Raw genomic sequence first — 22,870 nt, forward strand, 5'->3', positions numbered from 1 at the left:
AAACCTGAACAGAAAATATTGTTATCATGAAGTCTGAACAACAGAGATAATTTCCAAAGTGCCAGCGAAAAATCAAAAATTCAAAAAGGTCGCGAATACATGAATGTATAAGTAGGATAAAAATTCAAAATCAACAAATTTTGAACTTCTTTTGTATCCATCAATAAAGCTCTTGATAGAAAAACTATGGATTTTGTTAATGAATTATGGAAATCGGTGCTTACACCAGGTACCTCACCAGCTTTGATATTGGCTACTCATCTTACATTTGCATCATTAGTTATCACTTTGTCTTTTTTTGCACTTTACTCAAAATCAATACATTTAATCAACTTATTAGTTATATCAATTTTATTATGGATTACATTAACATGGTTTATTAATGAAATCAATAGTCTGGAAAAGTCTGACTTGAAAGATAACAATGAGTTGGCTGAAGAAAAAACTGATACTGAAACCAAAAATCAAGCGGTTGAATCAAAATCATCAAGTTCCGAACCAAAGAAAGTTATACAACCAGTTCAAAGAAAATCTAAAAAAATATGATTTCACTACAGCATTATAACAATTCATTATTCATTAGCCATTGTTTTTTTCGTGTTTTTCTAGTTTCATACCTATAGACAAGAATAAATTGTTGTTGATTAAATTATTTGCCATAATGTGCCATTATTTTCTTATCCTCATTTAATTATCAGTTCTCATTAGTATTAAATTTTTCATTATATCTTTACAGCCTTTCACCATCCTTATGTACTTCTCAATCTTTCAATTTCGTATGTCTTCATTTCCAATTCTAGTTGTTTCCTAAACTCTTCAACATCTTCATCCATTTCAGAATCATCTGCCTCTGATTTATTGGGTATTAAAGTTGTTGACTTTGATTGAACATCTATTGAATCTCTTGGTGATTGTGGTTTTGATCTTGGTTTTAAATATTTCTCCGAGCTAGAACTGTTCATGCCTGAGAAAAATTTTGGTGATAATGTTCTTTTTAAACTTGTACTGAATATTTTTCTATGATCTGTATCATAAGATGATGGATTGTTATTGAATGGATCTGTCTTGATTTTTGGAGAAGCTGTTGGAGATACAACTTCATCTGGATGATCAAATTGAATTTCATTAGTCTTGTCATTAACATAATAATACACAGATAATGTTGGATCATATCGTATGGACCAATCTGGAGATTTGACTTTTGGTTTCAAGTTTGTGGCATCATTATCAGAAATAGATGATGTAGATATTGATAATGAAGCAGCTGTTGTCTTTTTAGAGATTGAAGATGATCTTCTAGACATTGAAATTGAATGTAGTTTGTTCATACTTTCATGATAATCATCGGCACTAGCTTTACTAGATGAGAGCACTGGTGGTTGGTTCTTTTGATCATTTGTAGTTGAATTAGATCTAGCTGTGATCTTGGATATCAGTTTACTCATATTGGCGATATTAAAAGATCACGGAACCATCTATTGGTAGCATAAAGTACTGGTGAACAGTGTCACTATTTATAATTAACTAGCTGCAGTGCTAATGGGATGGGTTTAAGGGACTTGCCAAACTTTATTATGACAAATAGAAGTGGTTACCCAATTTTTTGACAAAGCGAGATGTTTATTATTTATATAGCTCATCGATGGATGGTATTGTTATTTAGATTCGACGTTAATTTCTTTTCACTTCTCGGGTATTTTTTGTCACTTTTTTAGTGCCGAAGTCACAATTGTTCATGAAAACTCACACTTGCAACATGGGAACAAGTCAGTATTTGTGGTTTTAATAGAGGACGTTCAGAAGCAAGTAGAGCCGTTTTCACAGTTAAATTGATTAATGTTGGTCTGGTTTGTCTATGGTGTACATTAAGAGCATCGCGTTTGGTGTCTCGAGGAAGACTTTTTTTAACGGCTGGCTAAGATGAGCATCCCGAGCTTCTTTCTGGGCCCAGCTTAGCAAGAACTGAGCTAATCGGAAACACCAAAGCAAACTGTGTATTCCAAGGGATCGTGTTGGTGGATAAGAAGAATGCTTTCACAGTGGTTTTCATGGTTGGGCAGTACTGCTTGCAACCATGTCGGAATCGGATCAATCTATCCATGGTATGATCGCGATTAAGCTGATGGAATAGCTCAAACTTCAACAGCTCAACATTCATACTCGGGCTGAGAGGGCTTTAACAAACTTTTGTACCATCAAAGACGGGTTAATGAATTCAATCACCGTGACTTATCATGGCTGCTGCTACTGAGTGTTTTATTATGGGGTACACTACGGTCCAATCGTGCTAGAGCCGACTCGTTCACTGCTTTACATTCACATCATGACGTCTCCCTGGTTAGCGCGGATCAAGTTGACACATACGATTTGTTTTATTCAACTTGTAACCAATTATCAGGGATCATAATAAGCTTTGCTATCCACTATAACGATTCCTTGGTCTTGGCTGCTCGTGGTATGTAGCAGGGAAGTGAGAGAACGTATGAAGGTCTGAGGGAGGAGTTGAATCTGATTTTGCAGCTGTGGTAATAAGGGTCTATGTACCTGACGTTGACATTGGTAATTTGTTAATTCGTTTGGTTTGTATCAATTTACTTAGTTGTTAATTGAAACACAAATTTATTATATTCATGGGAACTATGTGAGCTGTTGATGATCCAAGGTTCCGCTAATTAGGATCCTGATAGGACACCAAACTTCAAGAACATTAGTGAATGGTCACTCGTGACAATTTTGATTAGAATTACTATACGCAAGGATTTTTAACAGGGTGTGGAATAGTAAACTGGAGTCTGGGCTAATGTATCTACTCAAGGTTTGACAGTTAATTGTCTATTTTATGACAGCAATGCCAACTTGATTCACAGAGGAAGTCTTAGGGTCATATGTCTGATATTATTCCATTAAGCTAGATTTATTACATATGAAATTTGCACTTTAAATGACTATCTTTTAGGAGCTAGTGGATCAATCATAGCTATACTTCACAGTTAAATTTCCTATCACTTCATGGTCTATATGTGCCACTAGTTGAATTTTCCATTCCATCGTATTTTTGACTGAAATTGTTCTTTCTTAATGGATTGATATTTATGCCACAGAACAAATTGATAGTGCTGTTAACTTGTTGAGCAAACAATAAATATTACACATTGCTTGTAGGCAAACTAAACATCACCTCTACAATGCAATCAACCAAGCTGTGCAACTAATTATATATTGTTTCAAGGTTATAACTACACTGGAAATCTTCAAGGAGTCATTCATAATAAAAAACAATATAATTCAAATCAAAATATCACATACAAGAAATCAAGATTGTAGCAATGCAAACTATAAAAGAGGGCATCAATTTTTTCCAATAATTATAATCATCAGTTTTGGCTACATTCAATGCCCTAAATGAAGTAGCTACTCCACCGTTCTCAAAAATGGCTGAAGTGAATGTAACATTTTCAGCAAGATAACGAGTCTCTGTTCTAACAATATGAGAATGGCCATATCTATCATGATGCCAGATATAATAGTATCCAAGACCTGCTGCTGCCCCAGCAAGAGCTGGGTTTCTCCAACCACTACCTCTACGGCCTGAATAGTCTGGTCCATAACCTCCATTCGAACCATAGCCTGGTCCATATCCACCGTTTGAACCTCTTGAGCCACCATTGTTCCCACTTAATCTATTAGATCCTGAACCTGAACCTCTAGAACCACCACTTCTTGAACCACCGGATCCAGAATTACCACCCTTTCCTGACGAGCGTGAGCCACTAGATCCACTAGATCCACTAGAGCCTCTAGAGCCTCTGGAGCCTGAAGATCCTGAACTACTTGAACCTCTGGAGCCTGATGAACCTCTTGAACCTCCTCCAAACCATGAAGAGCCTCCTGATCTTCCCCCAGATTGCGATGATGAGCTACTACCTCTTCCAGAGGAGCCAAACCCAAAAAGTCTTTTAGCTAAACGACCAAATGTTTTTCCCTTCAAATATTCATCTTCGTCTTCATATGCTTCTTCCTCAAACTGTTTATAAACATTGTCACTAGTCTCATAATCCCCAAACAACGGGACAGCTAAGTCATCAGTTCTCTTGCCAACTAGTTTTGTGTCAAAAATAGGGCTTCTACTTAAGCCTTCTTTTGATTCAGATGTAGCTAATGGCGTTTTTGTAGTTACAGACGTTGCATTGCAGGCTGTCAAAAAAATCAAACCAAAAAATAAAGAGGCCTTCATAACTAATGTTGATGTAATTGTAGGTAAACTTGGAAGAAACCCTATTCAACGGATTCAAACAGTCTAGTCTACCACTATTTATATAGGAGAGCCATTTCATTAGTATTCTATATTGTGAATATAGTTGAGCACAACTTTTGAGCATAATTCTTCCAGTGTATAATTCAATTCTCGTTGCACATTAAGCTGTCGGCTGATTCGAGAAAACTAATATTCTCATTACAAGTTAAATGTCGGCAAATATAAAATAGAGAGATCACCATGAGATATTGGTACAATACTTGAATGGACAAGTGACTGTTAGAGTCATGCACTACATTTGCAGCTTTGATAGAGCGAGTCAAATGATCCAATCGATAATCATTGAATTATGGATGTTAATGAAACAAACAGTTCAACTAAAAACTAACTGGCTCGTTTGATAGTGACTGTGTCATATACAATAAACCAAATACAAAATGAAATAATAGACAATCACATAGCCTTTCGCTCAACAAAGTATGAAACCATATTTACTGGCTCACCAATCGCCTCCTCCAAAATCATCACCACCGCCATAATCACCGCCGTAATCACCACCATAATCGCCACCATAATCACCAGGAGGAGGTTGAGCATATACAATATCTGGTTGCATCATGGAAGATAAGGCCATACCACCTAATAAACCGGCTAAATAAACATTAGTAACTCAGACTTCGAGTACAAAAGTACAACTCTATACTTACCACCAGCACCCATTGCTGCACCACCCCAGCGATTTCCACCTCCTCCAGCACCTCCAAATCCTATTTCAATATAGTTAGCATTCCATGTTCAATTGAATATCAAAAAATGAATTATGGCAACTTACTAGATTGTTGTTGTTGTTGCTGTTGCTGTGGGTAATAACCTGAGAAAAACAAAGTTAGTGAACCAATTTAATGATATCAAACTTGAATTGACTCACCCTGTTGTGGGTATCCTTGTGGTGGGTACCCTTGTTGTGGAGGATAACCTTGCTGTGGATAATATCCTATACACGAATGTTGTTAGTAAAAATGAATCACAACATCGGAGAATGATATATAGTTACCTTGTTGTGGTGGATATCCATACCCAGCTTGAGGATGTTGTGGATACTGTTGTTGTGGACCTCTTTGATAGCCAGAGGGTTGTTGTGAAACTGGTTCTTGTTGCTTTGAAGGGTCTGAAGTTTGATTACCTGGAGCATAAGGTGGAGGGCTTACCTTTTCTTTGTCATCTAGATCAAAATGTTAGTTTCTAAGCCTTGAATCTGAATCAGCTGAGTATTAGCTTACCTTCGAAAGTAGTACCTTCTGGGGCTTCCCATTGTGATTTCCCAGACTTTAAATTAACATAAAACCATGTTTGATATTTATCATCAAATTGAGCTTTCCAACCATCAGGAACTTTAGGGGCACCTTTCCCGGACATTCTATAAGCTAATCACTAAAACAAACTGAATCTCAAGATGGATTATCTGATTAGACAGAAGCCTTGCTCGATTAGTGAATGATTGTTATAATTGTTGAAAACGAGATACTCTCAAGATTTGGGAGAATTCTTATAGGGATCAATTTCAAGAGCTGGGCAGAAGCGGTGGGGCCCTCGCCACTTCGGAAAATGGCAGTACATTCAAAAATGACTTTTTGATAAAGATTCAAGAATCATATGGAATCAACCAGAAAATAGAGATTTGTATATGTCTTTTAGATAAACATTTCTCGTTCTTGATACTCTACAAACTCATATTCGAATTAAAAAACGTTCAATTATTCATGATACTTATCACCACAGAAAAACTAAACATTAATCAACCTAATCGAATAAACCGAAACCCATGTCATCATCAGATTCTTCAGCTTCTTCTTCAGCAGCTTCAGCTGGAGCAGCTTCGGAAGCAGCAGAGGTAGCAGCAGCAGCAGCTGGGGCAGCAGAAGCGTACTTGTCTGGGTTTTCAATTCTGTCAACCAATTCTTCGATTTCTGGGTAGACATATTTAGTGGCAATAGCAACGGCCAATAAATCTTTGTAAGAGTTGACAACGGAGTGACCAACAGATGGTAAAGTTGGGTAGCCAATAGCTAATGAGATTGAAGCAATAGTGTTGATGGCTGAGACAAAGTGACCAACTAATTCATCATCAGTGATATCTAAAACTGATGGTGGGAAAATTTGACCATTGTCGTAAACTTGAAGAACAGCTAAACCATAAGTAAATGGGGAAATGTTTAACAAGTTTAACAAAGAAGCTTCAGATTGACCAACTTTAGCACCGGCTTCAACAACTTTAACATCTGAAACAATTTCAATGGTACCTCTAGCAATCTTGGTTGGAACACCTAAAGCTTGGAAGAAAGAGGTTTTACCTGGTTCTAAACCGGTGTTGATGGCTGGAACCCAAACATCAGCTGGAGCATAAGCACCGGCTCTGGCTGGAGCAGCAACTTTGTTAGCAACAATGATATCTCTGATTTCTTTCAAATCAACATTGGTGAAAACAAAACCAACGTTACCTTTAACGAATGGTAATAATTTTTCATAATCTGGTAATTCAGACAAGAAACCACGGATAGCACGACGAACCATGGTGTTTTTACCCATCAAGATAACAGCTTTACCTCTCAAAGCCTTTCTGACTTCATGCATTTGTTGAGATGAGACATTGTCAACACCAACAATGAAGATACTTTTGTATTCTTCTAATAATTCTCTTAATTTAGCGAAGTATTCAACTTTTTTTTCACGAACGCCTCCCATTTCGACTTATTTATATTTCTGAGGAAAGGATATTTAAAGGGTACTCAAAAATGATCTTTGATGATTTTCTGTAAACTAGTAGGTCTTCCAGAAAGCTTTTTTGAATATTTTGATTAGGCTACTTTTTTTTTCACCATTCTGCCATGGGAGTTTGGTTCACTAAAAAAAAACAGCGTTAGTACAACATCCAAACATTTCTGAAACCTAAGTCAGGTCAGGTGACTAAAGCTGGCGACGCTAGTGCGTCTCAAAATGCGAAGGCTTGCATTGTTCCTACAGGTTTTAAGCACTTGTAATTTTGTACTACTTTCAAAAAATAGTGATACACAGCTCCCTCACTTGAATTATCTCAATGGTACATTAATCCAATTACTGGTGAACTTCAATCCAGAGCTATTGATGAAAACATTGGCAATTGGGCATTTAGCTTCTGTTTCTTCTCTCAATCTTTCGAATTGTTCATCATTGGCATCCGTTTCAAGCTCATAATTGACAATCACTGAACTTGTTAAAAACCCGGGGTATTTACCTGGTGTTTTATCAACTATATCATGATCAGCTTCAATTGTGATTTTAGCCTTTCCAACTTTGATACCGTTGTCTTCAAAAGTTAGTACAAAGAGTGAGTGTAACATATCTTCAAGACTTCTGCTTACCTTTTGCAACTAAATTGGCTGTAATGTTTTGACAACCACTGATACTACTATAAAGCAGTTGAATTGGATCTGGATGCAGGTCTGCACCACCTAGCGACTCAAAACAATCTGTCTAATTCGCCTATGTCAGAAACATGGTTTTCATTGAGCTAATTTGGTGATGTTTTGAAAACTTACCTTGATTACATGGTTGACGTGGTCATCCCCCAATACTTTTAGTGATTGGGTAAGCCCTATAGCAGTACCTTCCAGTCCAACTTTAAGCCCATTTCTAATGGAACTTGCAGAAAAGGATCTCGTTGGTCTAATAACGCAGCTGTAAGGAACAAGTTTAATAGTGAAAGCTCTTAACATTTCTTGATGATTTTGGAATCATTTGAATATAAATTTATAAAGAAGGAGATCAAAACTTTAAATTTATATGGGTGGTGCTTTATTGATTAATTGAATAGCTAACGCAAAGCGAACTAAAATGCCACACCAATTCAAACCGGTAACAAGTATCAACTACTATTGATCTTCCCTGTGAGCGCAAAATTCGAAGTTCCATCTGATTTAGCTTTGAGTATTTAATCAGGAGTTTGACTTTCCACACTGTAGATGCTTTTCACGTCTGCCCACTAGCTTCTGTGATTGAAAATACTTTTAATATTGTAGCTCTGCTGAGACCCCCAGTTCATCTTGTCGATATGACAGAAATTCAATTTTGTAGCCTGAAACTTTCACGAAATTGTTGTCAGATTGCATTTCACTTTCAGAGATCTTGTAAGCCACAGTACGTTTTTTTTTCGCATACAAGTCATGAATAAAGAATCAAAGGATAAGCTAGCACGTATTACCTATCTGAAATGCTTAAACAATTTGTAAAGGTGTGCGGTGTTGTCTTGTGTTTGAATAATTCGGGATCTGTGAGCATCATATCCAGTGACTGATGGATTAGATTTGGGGGGCTTTTAGTTTATACAATTCAAGACACCAATATACACTGGGAATGCTCTCGGTTCGGCTTGAAAGTACCAATTGGCAGTGTCGATGTAAGTCGTCATTATAAAGTTACAGAGCAATATGAAACCTTGTAAATTATTTACAGGAGATGATAGATGAACCAACTGAATTACCATGACTCGAGCCTGAGTTGTTGAGCAGCGAGATGATTGTTCATTAACTAATATGAGCTCTTTGTGAAGTATGGCTTAATGATCAAAGTTTGGTTACTATTTCTTCTTCTTCTAGCTCTTCAAATGAAACAATAACTCAGAAGACGTGATTGATCTATCAATTTGACGTTATTTTAAAGCTGATTGAACTATCTTTTCTCCAGACGTCCATAAACAATCTGCATCGATGACAAGTACCTCATTTTTGGATGTGATATGATTATATGTTCTTGAATTAGCCAATTTACTGCTTCAAAGCTACAACTAGTGGACGTTGTTGTCACTTCTACTGTGTGACACAATATGTGTATGTGAGGAATGGGTACCAAATTCCAATGAGCTCGCTTATCGGGTCGGAGATAAGAGTCCGTTGACAGGTACCTGCTGTAGGCGAATTATTGACTCGGGAAAGAGACGTCTAGACGTAATTATAATAGATTTAACAAAGATATTATGTACTCAACAATATGCAGATAGAAGATATCCGATTAGTTATTGGACTTATAGTATAATATAGTTTGAACCCTGCAATATCAGTACGTATATAAGTACGTCTAGCTCTCGGGTCGACATCATGATAATATTGGCGCTGCACTAGAATTAATGTCGATCATGCATTATAATGATCAATTGATCAATGTTTTCGCCGTCGAATTGTACACGACAATTTAATAATTGAATCAACAAATCATCTAGAATATTATAAAAAGAGATCATATTACAGCTATATATTGTTGATCGATATCCAATTATTATAACAATTATGGCGCCGCCCATGATCAGCTTTTTTAGCTAGCTGCTGTTCATTAATTATTGTTTTTAATATTCTGAATATTAATTTAAAATCTCAATATAGCTGTATTTAATATAAGTTTAAATATAATTTATAAACCATCATGAGCAGTGGACAATATATAGATAGCTGATCGTCTGATCCAGTGAATATATTTTTGTGCATTATTTTTTTTTTCTAGTTTTAATATAATGTATCTGATGTGTGTTTATTAATATAGTCAGTTTATAATATATATTAAGTTAGCCAACGCCATATATATTATTAATTGATCAACAATTCTTTTTTCAATTCCTATGCCATTAATTTTTACTTCCATTTCTAGGTTCATCCAGCATTCATGCTCAGCTCCTTTTATAAATGATCCCTTTTATAATTTATAATTATATATATAAATATATATTAATCAGAATTAAGAATGAACTAAAAAAGCTGGCCATTGTTATAATCCCACACTGACGTTCCGTGGTGGAGAATAGGTTTCTCAGTTGGCTGAGAAGGATATTATAAGGAAGCCTGAATTCCAACAATATAGTGAGAAGCCTACAATCCAAGCGGTTCGTGCGTAATTGCATTCCTCATCCAAGTTCATCAAATACATCAACTAAAAAAAAAATATAATTAATGGAGCAATTGTAAAATTTGTATAATATAACAAGCGAGTGAGAGCCTTCGGCTTGTGTAGACTTAGGCGAGATTTGGAGGAAAAGCATCGAGCTACAATCCGAATTCAAAGGACTCACTCATGTGAAGACAAAACAATATTTGACTTATTAAGAATTTCCAACAATATATTCTGGGTCAAAAATATCATATTTACGTGATGGCCTTGAAACGTTGAGTTATGAGCTTTTGAGTTGTATGAATCCATTAAAGTACCCAGCATCATACTCATGACTTGTTTATCAGCATTATCAATTCACCAGTACATCCTGCACCCTACACCACCCGCAGAAGCTTCATCTATTAGAGCATTCTCAATCCACCAGTACACCCTACAACACACCAGCAGAAGCTTCATCTATCCCATTCTTGAAAGCATTCTCAATTCACCAGTTTTTCTATAATACCCAACACCATAGTCGACATTTATTCAGTATTTCCCAGCCCACCAGCACACCCTGCAGTGTCATCATGGTACCCAGACACTCAGTAAAGCCAGGATAGTACCTAGACACCCTCTGCAACACCAGTAAGGTGCCCAACACCATAGTCAACACCACTTCAGTTTGCTCAATTCACCTGTACACCAAACACTCTACAACACACCAGCAGAAGTGCCATCTATTAAAGCATTTGGTTAAAGTATGAATGTGGGATACCCTCTAAAAACTCTCGTCATTTATCGACATTTCCCAAACCTCAGCATATGAAACTCTGAAGCAACACCATAAACATCACATCTTTAGCATTTTCAATTCCAACATCCAACGTCTTTGAAATTCTGCCACCCTAAGGGTATGAATTTGGAAAGTAACTTGGCACTTTGATTGAGTAGTAATGAGAGTAAGTGGTGAGCTACCTTGGAGACATTGAGTTAATTGTTAACATTTCAAAACATCAAATCACAACAGCTTTGGTTCATTTATAAACATTCAACTGTCTAGTCCATAGATTCAATTCAAAGGACCCATTGTGATCATGAAAAACCAATTGGCGACGTATTAAGAGCATCTCATTTTGTCTATTTGATTTTCATAGACGTTGATGTTGAAAAAGTGTTTACATTTGTTTTTCTCACGCCATCTTGAATCGGAGGTCGGAAACACTAAAACACCAACTTTGAACAGCAATAAGTCGAAAACTAAAGCGACAACAGGGTCTCATATTACAGGACGTTCATATTGACGTCGAACCGATTCATTCCATGTAGGTCTCATGTTCGAAATAATTTTTTGCCCCTGCTTTTAAAATTTCTATAATAATATTTAGATATAACGAAATCACCAAGATATTCCAGCTAATATTACTTTTCTTGATGAAGTCCTTATAATGGTCTGTTAATTAGTTGATTCTAAGCTGGTGACTGAACACTAGCAAATCATGAGAATATATAATTTTCAGGAAAAAATGCTTCATCCCGTTTTATGTGATGATGATCATATTAAAAATTATATAAATTAATATAATTATTAATTTATAATTATTATTATAAGCAGCTAGTTATTAATTTATAAATTATACAGCTAGTGACGTGCATGACAATATCAGATTATACGTCGTCAATATTAAATTATATTATTAATTAAATATTTAATAATTATGGTGGATATTTAGAATAGGTTTCAGCTCAGTTCATGACTGAGAAGGATATTATAAGCTGCCGGAAGCCTAAATTCCAACGTAGGCGCCGCGAGCTGAAGCCTACAATCCAAGCGGTTCGACGTGCTTAATTGCATAATTCCTCATATAAAAAGTTCATCAAAAACATTAGTACAATTAATTAACGTCTTAAAAAAAATTTAAATTAACACCGAACGTCTGATCTCTCATGAATCAACCATTTTTTGTAATATAAGATCAGCCAGCTTTAATCCAATGTTCTCTATATATTACTTCAAATAAATGATCGACAATCTTCAAAGTCACAATTTCTCAACAATTAAAAGTACAGGCATTAGATTTGTAGTAATTGATTTCTTGAAACAATAGGTTTGCAAGAAAAATCTAAGCTTCAAATTATCAACCAACAGAAGACCACAAAATATAAAGAGGTATATCTTTGTAGCGCTTTATTGATAATAGCTTTTCTAGCATCTTAACAAGAATACCATCTTCAAGCCACCTCTGCAAAAACTCTTCCTTCTTTTAAAACCATATTTTTTGTTGAAGATTTCTCATGTCATATTTTGTAGCTAAAACAGCTTCAGCACAATTCCTCATTCTTTCCAGCTGTGATGCAAGAGCTTGTAGTCAATCCAAAGAGACATCTTTTTTACAATATAATTCCTTATTTTCAGTAAATTCAGTTGGTCGAATTGTGAGTTCTGGTAAAGTAAAAGATGAGCTAGCAACACTATAATAACACTCAATTGATCCTATAGATAACCTGTGAATTCATATTTCTCAAAAACATGATATAAAGTACTCTCATTTTGATACATCAATGTTTATCATTAAATGAAAAATATAATCTATGTTCAAGATTCCTAAAGCAATTCCACAAGTGTAGAGTTTCTAGGTATTCTGTTTTGTCCTTGTTGATGTTTGACTATGTATTTCCTAGGTGAATTGGAAAGCAAATTGGTGACACATCTGAAGCGCTTGATTTCATCAGTTTCATCATGATGATTTAGCTGGCTGGAGTCCATGTAATTAGATTTCCCAAAAGGGTAAAGTAATTGCGATTTTCTTGCGCCCACTTTTTTTTTTATTTTTTTTACGATTGCATGAGAATTTGGAAATGTCTAAAATTAGCACTGCCCTAGTTAGACCGGGGAATGCTGCCTTACACAACAAACAGTGTAAGAGCTTCCACAAGAACAAGCTGGAAACTCACAGCCATTGGTATCTACATGTGTATGGTATGTAGTACAATCTGCCTTGAATGCTTTGAATTGGGCTTCGGCATCCAAAATCTCAAGACACGACGACAAAAGCCAAGTTCGATCGGAGCGGTTTTTTTTTGTTCTTTTTTTGCTTTTTGCACTCTGCTGTTTACGTTTTGCCGTTTTAGGCGCCCAAGGAGGCGTACGCCAGAAATTAGAAGACAGCTGGTTGACGTGAGAAAAGAATTACACCAGGCCGCAAAGGAAGGAATGAACAAAGAAAGAGGTCCTGGCAAAAGCTTAATACCAGTAGCTCGGTATTAGAAGTGATTCATTTAGTTCAATTGAGCTTGATCTTGGACGTGGTGCCACTCATTCCTGACTCAAGATTTAAAATTTAGCACCTCCTGTGGCACTCTTTAAATTCGTTTTTCTTTGATTCGTCGACGAATTGATCGCGTTTGCAATTTTCGCCCTCTAAAATTGATGGCGCAAATCTTGACGAAATCTTGATGCGGGTTTTTATTTTAAGAACAAAATCTCAAACCACAAAAACAATATAAATACAGATCCAAATTCCCCCTTTCGCTTCTTCCTTTTTACACTTCTTCTTTTATCATACACAATCGTCTAGATTACTATCAAATACAAACTACTACACACTACATTCAAAAATGGTTTCATCAGTCCCAAGCTTATCATTAGTTCCACAACAAGCTGTTGTTTACGCTGCTGCCAACGCTTCAGCCAACTCAACTGGTAACGGTACCCACGGTGGTAACAGTTCAAACTCAACCAAAGGTTCTTCATCTGCTAAATCAGGTGCTGCTATGGGTGTTGTTAACCCAATCTCATGGAAATACGGTGTTGCCATCGGTGCTTTAGTTGCTTCTCCATTCGTTTTATCATTAGGTTTTTAAATTTGAAAAAAAAAATAAAAACTTATTGTTATGTTGGTTTATTTAATTTAATGTTGGGAGAGAATGTTTGAAAAAAGTTGATTTCAATTAATCATAATTATTCTTTAGAGAAGAATTTTAATATCACTTTAGCATTACTGGTGATTGTTTTTTTATTATTTTCGTGTTTTATAATTTGGCAAAGTTATTTTATTTCTTGGTTTTATTTAGAGTTTGGTTTATGGACTTATGTTTCTATAATATACATTCAGTTTTGAATTATTAATTTACATGTTGTAGAGATTTTGAATCTTTGACCTGAATCTAGTGTGGCTTTTTTCCTCACCTAAAATATGTCAACGAATTGAGTTCTCAAAGATGGAGATGAAAATTCTGTCAAGCAGCATTACTGTTCGAACGATATTCAGTTGTATTAACAAGATTACGAATGGATATTAATACAAAAACTTTTTCTTAGATTATAAACTGTTCATTACACATGAAAATACATCAAGTACAAATACACATATCTTCTTATAGGACACCAGCAGTTAAAACGAAACCAGCCGCTAAAATACCACCATATAAGTATCCAAACTTCCATGAAATCGGGTTCTGGACATAAACACCTTGAGCAGGACTTGAACCAGAGCTTGATGAACCAGAGCTTGAACCACCTGAAGATTTAGAAGCTGATGAACCACCACTAGCTGAACCACCACCACCAGAAGATTTGGAGGCTGATGAACCACCACCAGAAGATTGGGAAGCTGATGAGCCACTACCACCACCTGAAGAAGAACCACCACCTAAAATGGCTGAAGAACCTGCTGAGCCAACTGCTGCAGTACCTGCTGATGCTAATGATGAAGCCATATTAATAATTTGTTCCTCTTTTTTTAACGATTTTTATTCAAAGAATTTGTTGTAGATTCAATCTATTCAAAACTCTTTATGATATCAAAAACACTAAAACTTTCATCCTTGAAATCATAAGGAAAACCACCTCTATATATAATATTTTCAAGTTGATAAAGCCACTTTGTTTATTCTGTTTAACATCTCTATTTAATTGCGGTTTTGAATTTCATGTTGGCTATGAGTTGGTGGTGAAGTTTGGTGGAAATCTTAAAAACACAACAGTAGCAAGTCAAAAAGGGGGAAGCCACTAGGTATTTACCAAAAAGAAATGATACTCAGGTATTAATTTTTCATTTCTTATAGCTTGAAAACAGAAAATGTGAAACTCGTTTAAGCAATTAACATGACAACCTCAGCTTAACTTAAATGTTGCTCAAGATGATTGAACCGTTAGACTTTTGAAAATTCCAAGTAGTACCCAAATTGAATCTCTTGATTGCTTGATTTATCACCAATCTTGAAACATCTTACATCTATGTTAATAATTGTGTAAATACCAGTACGTTTGGAGTACGCATTCAGTAGACTTTGGACCTTGCTATAACGAAATTTTCCAAAAATATTGAACATTGCCACTTGTGTATCTAGCAAATCAAATCAGTACACACATCACTAAAATTGAATCAGGTACAAAACATTTGGAATATTAACAGTATGTAACCGAATGAACCAGCAGATAAGTCTGTTCTTTTGATCGATTGTAACCAGATTGTAGCTTGTACTCAATTCTTCAACCAAAAATTCGTTTTTTTTTTTTTGGTATCTCCATCACTAAAACTAATCCTCTTCTACAATTTACAACGGCTATGTTGACATTGCACTTCAATATTTCTTCTTGAGGTAAGTTTGATATTCAAAATCTTTTAGTCGAGGCAGTGAAGTGTTGATTTTAAACCCAAAATGGTGGTGTACCTTAAACACACTAAACCAAATTCCTCCAGGGGTTTGAGAGGCTTATAACACAGCTTGATTGAGCCCCAAATAATTACATGATCGAGAACAAGAAGTAGACACCACTACAGACGAGAACAATTGTAGTAGCTTTAAAAAGAGAGAAAATGAAAAAACATACCCATTTTCTTTGAGTGACTGTGATATAATATCAATTAGCTAGTTTCAATTGTGTGAATTCGTAAGAATTTGAAGCTGAAGAAGCTGAACTGTCATTAACCGCTCATCATATGAATCTACATACGGCCCATAGGACAATGAGTGTATTAGAATTATAAATGTTGTATACTAAAATAAATCTTAATCATGAATGTTGGTTAACTTCTGAAACGTATTATCATATCACGTTTCAAAGATTTCCCAATTGAATAGAATGTGCAAAATAAAATGTCATTAGTATATTGATGGAACTCTAAGTTGTTGGTATCTTATAATGTCTTTGAGCGCCCATAGTTGATGTATCCTTGCGATGATGGTGATTTCATTATACTCTTCAGTCTATCAAACATTAGTTGAGAGTCATTCAAGTATTGTCAAGTATATGATATATTGCAAGTTAACCAACACTTCAAGCGAAGTCACACTTGAAAAAAGATTCATAAAACCATTGGCAGAGCTAACATCATAGGTATAGCTATTAATTTCCAATTCAATTTATTTTGATTATTCTGATGAAACAAAATTGATGAACCACCACTTGTATCAGATTTTTGGTTGTTGCTTACTGAAGCAACTGAACTTGAAGATGAACCTTTCCCTCCTGATGAATCACCGTCTAATGCTCCATTATTATTGTGATTATTACTCCCGGAACCGCTTGCTGCTGTTTTATGATCACCATTTGAAATGCTTCCAGAAGAAGCTAGTGCAGCTATACTTGACGTGTCTGTTAATATTTGTAAATTTGAATAGAAACTTGATGATAAAGTTGTTGGTGAACCTGAACCCGTTACTTGAGAGTTTGAACTTGCAGTGATTTTGGATGCTGATGAAGGGAAAATGGCTGTTGGTAAGGAACTTTTACCACCTGTTTGTGATCTTTGTAGAGTTGTTGCAGATACTGAAGGATCCGTGGCCAAGGCAGCGACTGAGGAATCTGTTAATAAACTCATGATGGTATTAAGTGAATGAAATGTGGTTTAGTGAATGAAAAAGGTTAAAAAGTTGAATGTGTTGTTGAATCTTCAGAACCAAAAAGTGGAAAGGGATTTGGTTTTATACTTCCCTTCAGTTGTTGTTGTTGATCTTTTTGTTTTGTAGATTTTTTTGCAAATTGAAGGATTATCGATTTCAAAGGGAAATGATCGTTGAACTCGCAAATGATGTAAGTGATCGGATTGTTGAACGTGTAGAAGCTGGTTCCAAAGATACAAAGGTTGTGAATTTTGCACTGAAACCAAGGCCAGCTCGTCGCTTGAGTTCAACAATAAAATACTTGCTCCAGAATCCAGAGTCCAGGCCAGTTGTATTATTGGTGGGTCTGCGTTTGGTACCTGTTTGACAAATTTTTTTGTACAGTCAGTTGGAACGCCGATTGATGCTCTGCCATGGGTCGCACCACAAAATGTAAACACTGATTGTCATCGTGCTTGAGTGCAAACATTCCAGAGCTAACCACTTGAAATAATGCTGTAATAGCGAGACCCGGGAAGAGAGTCAATTAGCCAGCAAATAGAATGCTGCCACTCATTACTTACCCTCAAATGTTTGGTGTGTATGTGATTTTGTAGTTCTGAATTTTCACGTTTTTGCAACTTTTGACCGCGTTGTGCAGATCGTTTTTTTCGCTTTCGCCATTTTCGCCATTTTCGTCATTTCAAACAACCGCCTGATGCAGGTACGCCCAACCATATTCTGCGCGACAACAATTGCAAAAGGTACAAAGGTTGAAGTTGAGTTGAAAGCGTAAACAGTGAACACCATGAAGAGTAGTACACTTTAAGACTTATACCATATACCAGACAACTTTCGATATATGACGAAGAAAAGCTATCGAGTTATCAAAGAAGATAGACGAATCCTAGTTCACCACAGACCAGAGAAAGTGTTTTAAAGTTGGCGTACTAATTATCAATTGACGAACTCAATGTTCATGAAGAATATTATAATCAGTGATATTCATGAATTCAACCATCTACACATGTACTAGAGGTAAATTAATTAAATTATAATTTGGAGTATGAGAAGCATGTACTACTCAATGTAACTCGTTATACCACAGGCCTTTTTCTGATCTAAATAATTTAGTACGTCTTCACCAGCTTTATGTAAACTAGCTGTGGAGGCAATGTGATATTGAAAATATTATAAACGTACCTTAAGTTTTATATTGATAGGCTGATAGCCTCTTCAATTACACGGCTAAATAGGATGAGTTGTGATGGGGAAAGCTGTTATAACATGGACAATTCTAGTGTATCTTATATATTAATTACCTGCTGGTGGTCATGATGAGGAGATTGGAAGTAGTAATATATAAGTATATTATAATGTAATCCATCTAGTGTTATAGACATTATATATTGCTAATTCATGAATTACAGTGAATTAATGGTTTTGATATAATTACTCAATTATGATCGGTTTTGTACCGATGACGTTCTTCAGAGAGAGTCCAGAGCTTGTTTAACAGTTTCCTAAGTTATGATTCATGTCGTTGACCTACTAGTGCAATTAGACGAATAGACATCATCAATTACTTTAATAATATATATTGAAAGCTCATACTGCGGACTAGCTGGTGTGATCATAACCTGCTAGTAGACCTAGGTGACAATTTTGATTAGATCGATCAGCTGGTTCAACGTTAAATAACATCGATTTATTTCATACTATTCAATTAATATACCTGTATAGATCCGAATTGCCAGCTCAGCATGTACCATGCGTAATATTTCTGGGAACATTGACACCCCTACGAACTTGGTCTATATCGATAACCGATCATTCTGTATAAAGTTTTGGAAGTATAGCTGGTCAGTGACTAGCTTCGATTATACAGCTAATCCCCCAGCTCCAGGTAGATGTTGTTTATTGAATTGATCATAACGTCAAACTGCAATTGAGAAGTTCATTGAATTATATTGGGACATAACGTCCTGATTCACTGCTTTACTTGAGTTTCTTGTCAACCCCATACTTACGCTAGTTCACTTGATTTTTGCTCGCAAATTTCATGTTCACGTGATGTGAAGTAGGGCTCGTTAAGGATCCGGGTAAATCTACTGAAAAAATTTCACCGTTTTTTTTTTTTTTCCTACCAGTTTTTCAACATTGGCAAAAGTGAAAATTTATCTTCATTCACTATTAACAATTCGTTGTTTACTATCAAAGTATACTTTTGGTTACTAACTTATCACAGCAAAAAGTACGTATCACCCTAGGATTAGTTGCCTCAAATAGATGGATTAATTATTTGGTTTATTGAACGAATAGTAATGATGCTGTTGTCATACAAATTTGAATAATTTTATCAAGAATCTACATTTCACCTCTATAAAGTGCACTAGCTTTTTTTTCCCAATGAATCAACTGAAACTAACATCAATTTCTCTTTAGTGGGTGCTTACAAATATTTGGAAGAATTACAACGTAAAAAACAATCTGATGTCAACAGATTTTTATTCAGAGTTAGAGTCTGGGAATACCGTCAAAAAAACGTTATTCACCGTGCTTCAAGACCATCTCGTCCAGATAAAGCTAGACGTTTAGGTTACAAAGCTAAACAAGGTTTCGTTATCTACCGTGTCAGAGTTCGTCGTGGTAACAGAAAGAGACCAGTTCCAAAAGGTGCTACTTATGGTAAACCAACCAACCAAGGTGTTTCTCAATTGAAATACCAAAAATCATTACGTACCACTGCTGAAGAACGTGTTGGTCGTCGTGCTGCTAACTTGAGAGTTTTGAACTCATACTGGATTAACCAAGATTCTACCTACAAATATTTCGAAGTTATTTTAGTTGATCCTCAACACAAAGCTATCCGTCGTGATGCTAGATACAACTGGATCGCTAAACCAGTTCACAAACATCGTGAAGCTCGTGGTCTTACTGCTGCTGGTAAGAAATCTCGTGGTCTTAACAAAGGTCACAGATACAACAACACCAAAGCTGGTCGTCGTCACACCTGGAAAAGACAAAACACTTTGTCATTATGGCGTTACCGTTAAGCAAAGTCAAATCGTTGATGTGTTTAACTGCAAAGCAATGGATTTTTTGGAATTGGTGTTTTCTTTGAACTTAAAACTGTGGTGAAAAGATTGATACTGTGATTGTTGAAATGGGTACACTGTTTAGTTAAATGACTTTGTTTATAAAAAAAATTAAAATGTAGAAATATTACAAGTAGCTGTCCAATTCAAGATGTCTCTTGACATCACCACCTGTTTCTTGATAAACCGTTAATATATGCTATTTTCAAGTTCCTTAACTAGCAGCTCAAATTTGGCTTATTTACCCGCAAAGTCGATTTTCCAAATCCAATTTTTCTTTCGCGAATTCGTCGTTGGTTACGCTTTGACTTCTCCTTTGCAAAGAAATTGATTTTTTGATTGCAGTCAAATCACTCATGATTTCAGTAGAAATATCAAAGTCATCGCTTCCAACTCAATTTGTTTTTAATTCGAGCTGAATAGAGGTTCTTGATTCAAGACAAATCTTTATTGTTTCAACGAAACTTGTTATTTCATAGTTACATACAAAATGTCAACATACAATAAGACCGCAATCTTATCAGTCTATGATAAAACTGGGTTATTAGATCTTGCAAAAGGTCTTGTTCAAAACAATGTTCGTATCTTAGCTTCCGGTGGTACTGCTAAAATGGTTCGTGAAGCTGGTTTCCCAGTTGATGATGTTTCAGAGATCACACATGCTCCAGAAATGTTGGGTGGTCGTGTTAAAACTTTACATCCAGCTGTTCATGGTGGTATTTTAGCTAGAAACCTCGAATCGGATGAAAAAGATTTAAAAGAACAAAAAATCGAAAAAGTGGATTTTGTTGTTTGTAATTTGTATCCATTCAAAGAAACAATTTCAAAAATTAGTGTTACAATTGATGAAGCTGTTGAAGAAATTGACATTGGTGGTGTTACTTTATTAAGAGCTGCTGCTAAAAATCATGCTAGAGTTACTATTTTATCAGATCCACATGATTATTCAACATTTTTAGATGAATTGAAATCTGGTGAAGTTTCTGAAAAATTAAGAAATAGATTAGCTTTGAAAGCTTTTGAACATACTGCCGATTATGACGCCGCTATTTCTGATTTTTTTAGAAAACAATACTCTGAAGGTGTTTCTCAATTACCTTTACGTTATGGTGCCAACCCACATCAAAAACCAGCTCAAGCTTATGTTCCTCAAGGTGATTTACCTTTCAAAGTTTTGAGTGGTTCACCAGGTTATATTAATTTATTGGATGCATTAAATTCATGGCCATTAGTTAAAGAATTATCTGCTTCATTAAATTTACCAGCTGCTGCTTCATTTAAACATGTTTCTCCAGCAGGTGCTGCTGTTGGTTTACCTTTATCAGATGTTGAAAAACAAATTTATTTTGTTCAAGATATTGAAAACTTATCTCCATTAGCAAATGCTTATGCAAGAGCCAGAGGTGCTGATAGAATGTCTTCATTTGGTGATTGGATCGCTTTATCAAACATTGTTGATTTACCAACTGCTCAAATAATTTCAAAAGAAGTTTCAGATGGTGTTGTTGCTCCAGGATACGAACCTGAAGCTCTTGAGCTCTTAAAGAAAAAGAAAGGTGGTAAATATTGTGTTTTACAAATTGATCCAAACTTTACCCCAGATTTATTGGAATCAAGACAAGTTTATGGTATCACTTTACAACAAAAAAGAAATGATGCCATCATTAATAAATCAACTTTTAAAGAGATCGTTTCTAAGAACAAGGAACTTACAGAACAAGCTATCATTGACTTGACTGTTGCAACCATCTCTTTGAAATATACACAATCAAACTCTGTTTGTTATGCTAAGAATGGTATGGTTATTGGATTAGGTGCTGGTCAACAATCAAGAATTCATTGTACAAGATTAGCAGGTGATAAAGCTGACAATTGGTGGTTTAGACAACACCCAAGAGTTTTATCATTCAAATGGGCAAAAGGTGTTAAAAGACCTGAAAAATCTAATGCTATTGATTTATTTGTCACTGGTCAAATTCCAACAACCGAACCAGAAAAATCAGAATATGAATCTAAGTTCGCAACTTTACCAGAACCATTAACCGAACAAGAAAGAAAAGAATGGTTAGCTAAACTTAATAATGTTGCATTATCATCAGATGCATTCTTCCCATTCCCAGATAATGTTTACAGAGCTGTTAGATCAGGTGTCAAATATATTGCTGCTCCTTCAGGTTCTGTTCAAGATTCTGCTGTTTTTGCAGCTGCTGATTCATTTGATTTAGTTTATGTTGAAAACCAAATTCGTTTATTCCATCATTGATTAGCTGTCCTCTTTTGATCTGTTTTAGTTTATTAATACAATAATAATATGCACTGTTTTTTTTCTTCTACCTAATACACATGATACAAAAGTGATTGAATCGTCAAAAAAATTACATTTCATTAATTGAACAGGTAGAGTGGTACTTATTTATTAATTCGATACATAGATATATATAAAGAGATGTGCGCAACATGGTTTTACCCAAGTGATCAAAGGTCAAATGACCTACACAGCGTTCAGGAATATGTTGCCGTGAGATATAAAGTGGTCGAACTCAATTACTTCACCCGTAAAAGATCCATAAGATTTCAAAACCAATCCCACTTCTTCTACAATCTGTCGACGGGGCTGCCCTGTTTCAACACCACGATGGGTGACATTGATCAAAAATATCCATGAATCGCTCAACCTCTAGAAATAGAAGGACCAACTCACAAAATATCTGAACTGACCAAAATGAAACTTGCCTCACGAGCGCCGAACTGCTGCAAAACATTGAACTACAATATCACAAGGAAAATACCAAATGAA

The 22,870-nt window shown here is 35.5% G+C and overlaps 12 protein-coding genes across 12 annotated transcripts; 4 read left to right on the forward strand and 8 right to left on the reverse strand.

Moving 5' to 3' along the window:
• Window positions 1–3: 3 nt before the first annotated feature.
• On the forward strand, window positions 4–978 carry PKR1 (Pkr1p). Its single transcript, XM_019186180.1, has one exon. It carries the CDS (start codon window positions 187–189, stop codon window positions 544–546), a length of 360 nt encoding a protein of 119 aa, XP_019042223.1. The 5' UTR covers window positions 4–186; the 3' UTR covers window positions 547–978.
• Window positions 979–1,915: 937 nt separating this feature from the next.
• Window positions 1,916–2,158, reverse strand: WICANDRAFT_82900 (uncharacterized protein; the record flags this gene model as incomplete). The annotated part of the gene is made up of 1 exon (XM_019185459.1): window positions 1,916–2,158. The coding sequence occupies one exon, from the start codon at window positions 2,156–2,158 to the stop codon at window positions 1,916–1,918; it is 243 nt and encodes an 80-aa protein (XP_019042224.1).
• Window positions 2,159–3,298: 1,140 nt separating this feature from the next.
• WICANDRAFT_103719 (uncharacterized protein) lies at window positions 3,299–4,379 on the reverse strand (the record flags this gene model as incomplete). Its single annotated transcript, XM_019180390.1, has 1 exon — window positions 3,299–4,379. Exon 1 carries the CDS (start codon window positions 4,232–4,234, stop codon window positions 3,299–3,301), a length of 936 nt encoding a protein of 311 aa, XP_019042225.1. The 5' UTR covers window positions 4,235–4,379.
• A 2-nt stretch (window positions 4,380–4,381) lies between these two features.
• Window positions 4,382–5,671, reverse strand: WICANDRAFT_99298 (WW domain-containing protein; the record flags this gene model as incomplete). The annotated part of the gene is made up of 5 exons (XM_019186687.1): window positions 4,382–4,906; window positions 5,088–5,126; window positions 5,184–5,249; window positions 5,310–5,477; window positions 5,536–5,671. 5 exons carry the CDS (start codon window positions 5,669–5,671, stop codon window positions 4,755–4,757), a joined length of 561 nt encoding a protein of 186 aa, XP_019042226.1. The 3' UTR covers window positions 4,382–4,754.
• A 315-nt stretch (window positions 5,672–5,986) lies between these two features.
• RPP0 (60S ribosomal protein uL10) lies at window positions 5,987–7,158 on the reverse strand. Its single transcript, XM_019186181.1, has one exon. The coding sequence runs from the start codon at window positions 6,995–6,997 to the stop codon at window positions 6,056–6,058; it is 942 nt and encodes a 313-aa protein (XP_019042227.1). The 5' UTR covers window positions 6,998–7,158; the 3' UTR covers window positions 5,987–6,055.
• On the reverse strand, window positions 7,159–8,007 carry WICANDRAFT_67202 (OsmC family protein; the record flags this gene model as incomplete). Its single annotated transcript, XM_019184073.1, has 3 exons — window positions 7,159–7,598; window positions 7,654–7,765; window positions 7,831–8,007. 3 exons carry the CDS (start codon window positions 8,005–8,007, stop codon window positions 7,342–7,344), a joined length of 546 nt encoding a protein of 181 aa, XP_019042228.1. The 3' UTR covers window positions 7,159–7,341.
• Window positions 8,008–10,257: 2,250 nt separating this feature from the next.
• WICANDRAFT_89377 (uncharacterized protein) lies at window positions 10,258–10,743 on the reverse strand (the record flags this gene model as incomplete). The annotated part of the gene is made up of 1 exon (XM_019186182.1): window positions 10,258–10,743. A coding segment is annotated over exon 1 (152 nt), but the record flags the coding sequence as incomplete, so codon positions are not given.
• Window positions 10,744–13,006: 2,263 nt separating this feature from the next.
• Window positions 13,007–14,011, forward strand: NCW1 (Ncw1p; the record flags this gene model as incomplete). The annotated part of the gene is made up of 2 exons (XM_019183104.1): window positions 13,007–13,065; window positions 13,726–14,011. The coding sequence occupies 2 exons, from the start codon at window positions 13,007–13,009 to the stop codon at window positions 14,009–14,011; spliced, it is 345 nt and encodes a 114-aa protein (XP_019042230.1).
• A 513-nt stretch (window positions 14,012–14,524) lies between these two features.
• On the reverse strand, window positions 14,525–14,866 carry WICANDRAFT_82904 (uncharacterized protein; the record flags this gene model as incomplete). Its single annotated transcript, XM_019185460.1, has 1 exon — window positions 14,525–14,866. One exon carries the CDS (start codon window positions 14,864–14,866, stop codon window positions 14,525–14,527), a length of 342 nt encoding a protein of 113 aa, XP_019042231.1.
• Window positions 14,867–16,458: 1,592 nt separating this feature from the next.
• WICANDRAFT_61066 (uncharacterized protein) lies at window positions 16,459–16,974 on the reverse strand (the record flags this gene model as incomplete). The annotated part of the gene is made up of 1 exon (XM_019183105.1): window positions 16,459–16,974. One exon carries the CDS (start codon window positions 16,972–16,974, stop codon window positions 16,459–16,461), a length of 516 nt encoding a protein of 171 aa, XP_019042232.1.
• Window positions 16,975–18,437: 1,463 nt separating this feature from the next.
• On the forward strand, window positions 18,438–20,031 carry WICANDRAFT_61067 (60S ribosomal protein eL15; the record flags this gene model as incomplete). The annotated part of the gene is made up of 2 exons (XM_019183106.1): window positions 18,438–18,444; window positions 19,421–20,031. 2 exons carry the CDS (start codon window positions 18,438–18,440, stop codon window positions 20,029–20,031), a joined length of 618 nt encoding a protein of 205 aa, XP_019042233.1.
• A 532-nt stretch (window positions 20,032–20,563) lies between these two features.
• Window positions 20,564–22,336, forward strand: WICANDRAFT_61068 (bifunctional phosphoribosylaminoimidazolecarboxamide formyltransferase/IMP cyclohydrolase ADE17; the record flags this gene model as incomplete). The annotated part of the gene is made up of 1 exon (XM_019183107.1): window positions 20,564–22,336. The coding sequence occupies one exon, from the start codon at window positions 20,564–20,566 to the stop codon at window positions 22,334–22,336; it is 1,773 nt and encodes a 590-aa protein (XP_019042234.1).
• Between the last annotated feature and the right edge of the window lie 534 nt (window positions 22,337–22,870).

Source organism: Wickerhamomyces anomalus (assembly GCF_001661255.1).
Source record: "Wickerhamomyces anomalus NRRL Y-366-8 unplaced genomic scaffold WICANscaffold_1, whole genome shotgun sequence".
Lineage (NCBI taxonomy): Eukaryota > Fungi > Ascomycota > Saccharomycetes > Phaffomycetales > Wickerhamomycetaceae > Hansenula > Hansenula anomala.

Coding starts and splice junctions, on each gene's coding strand:
- PKR1 (XM_019186180.1), top strand. CDS start 187: ATGGATTTTGTTAATGAATTATGGAAATCGGTGCTTACACCAGGTACC.
- RPP0 (XM_019186181.1), bottom strand. CDS start 6,997: ATGGGAGGCGTTCGTGAAAAAAAAGTTGAATACTTCGCTAAATTAAGA.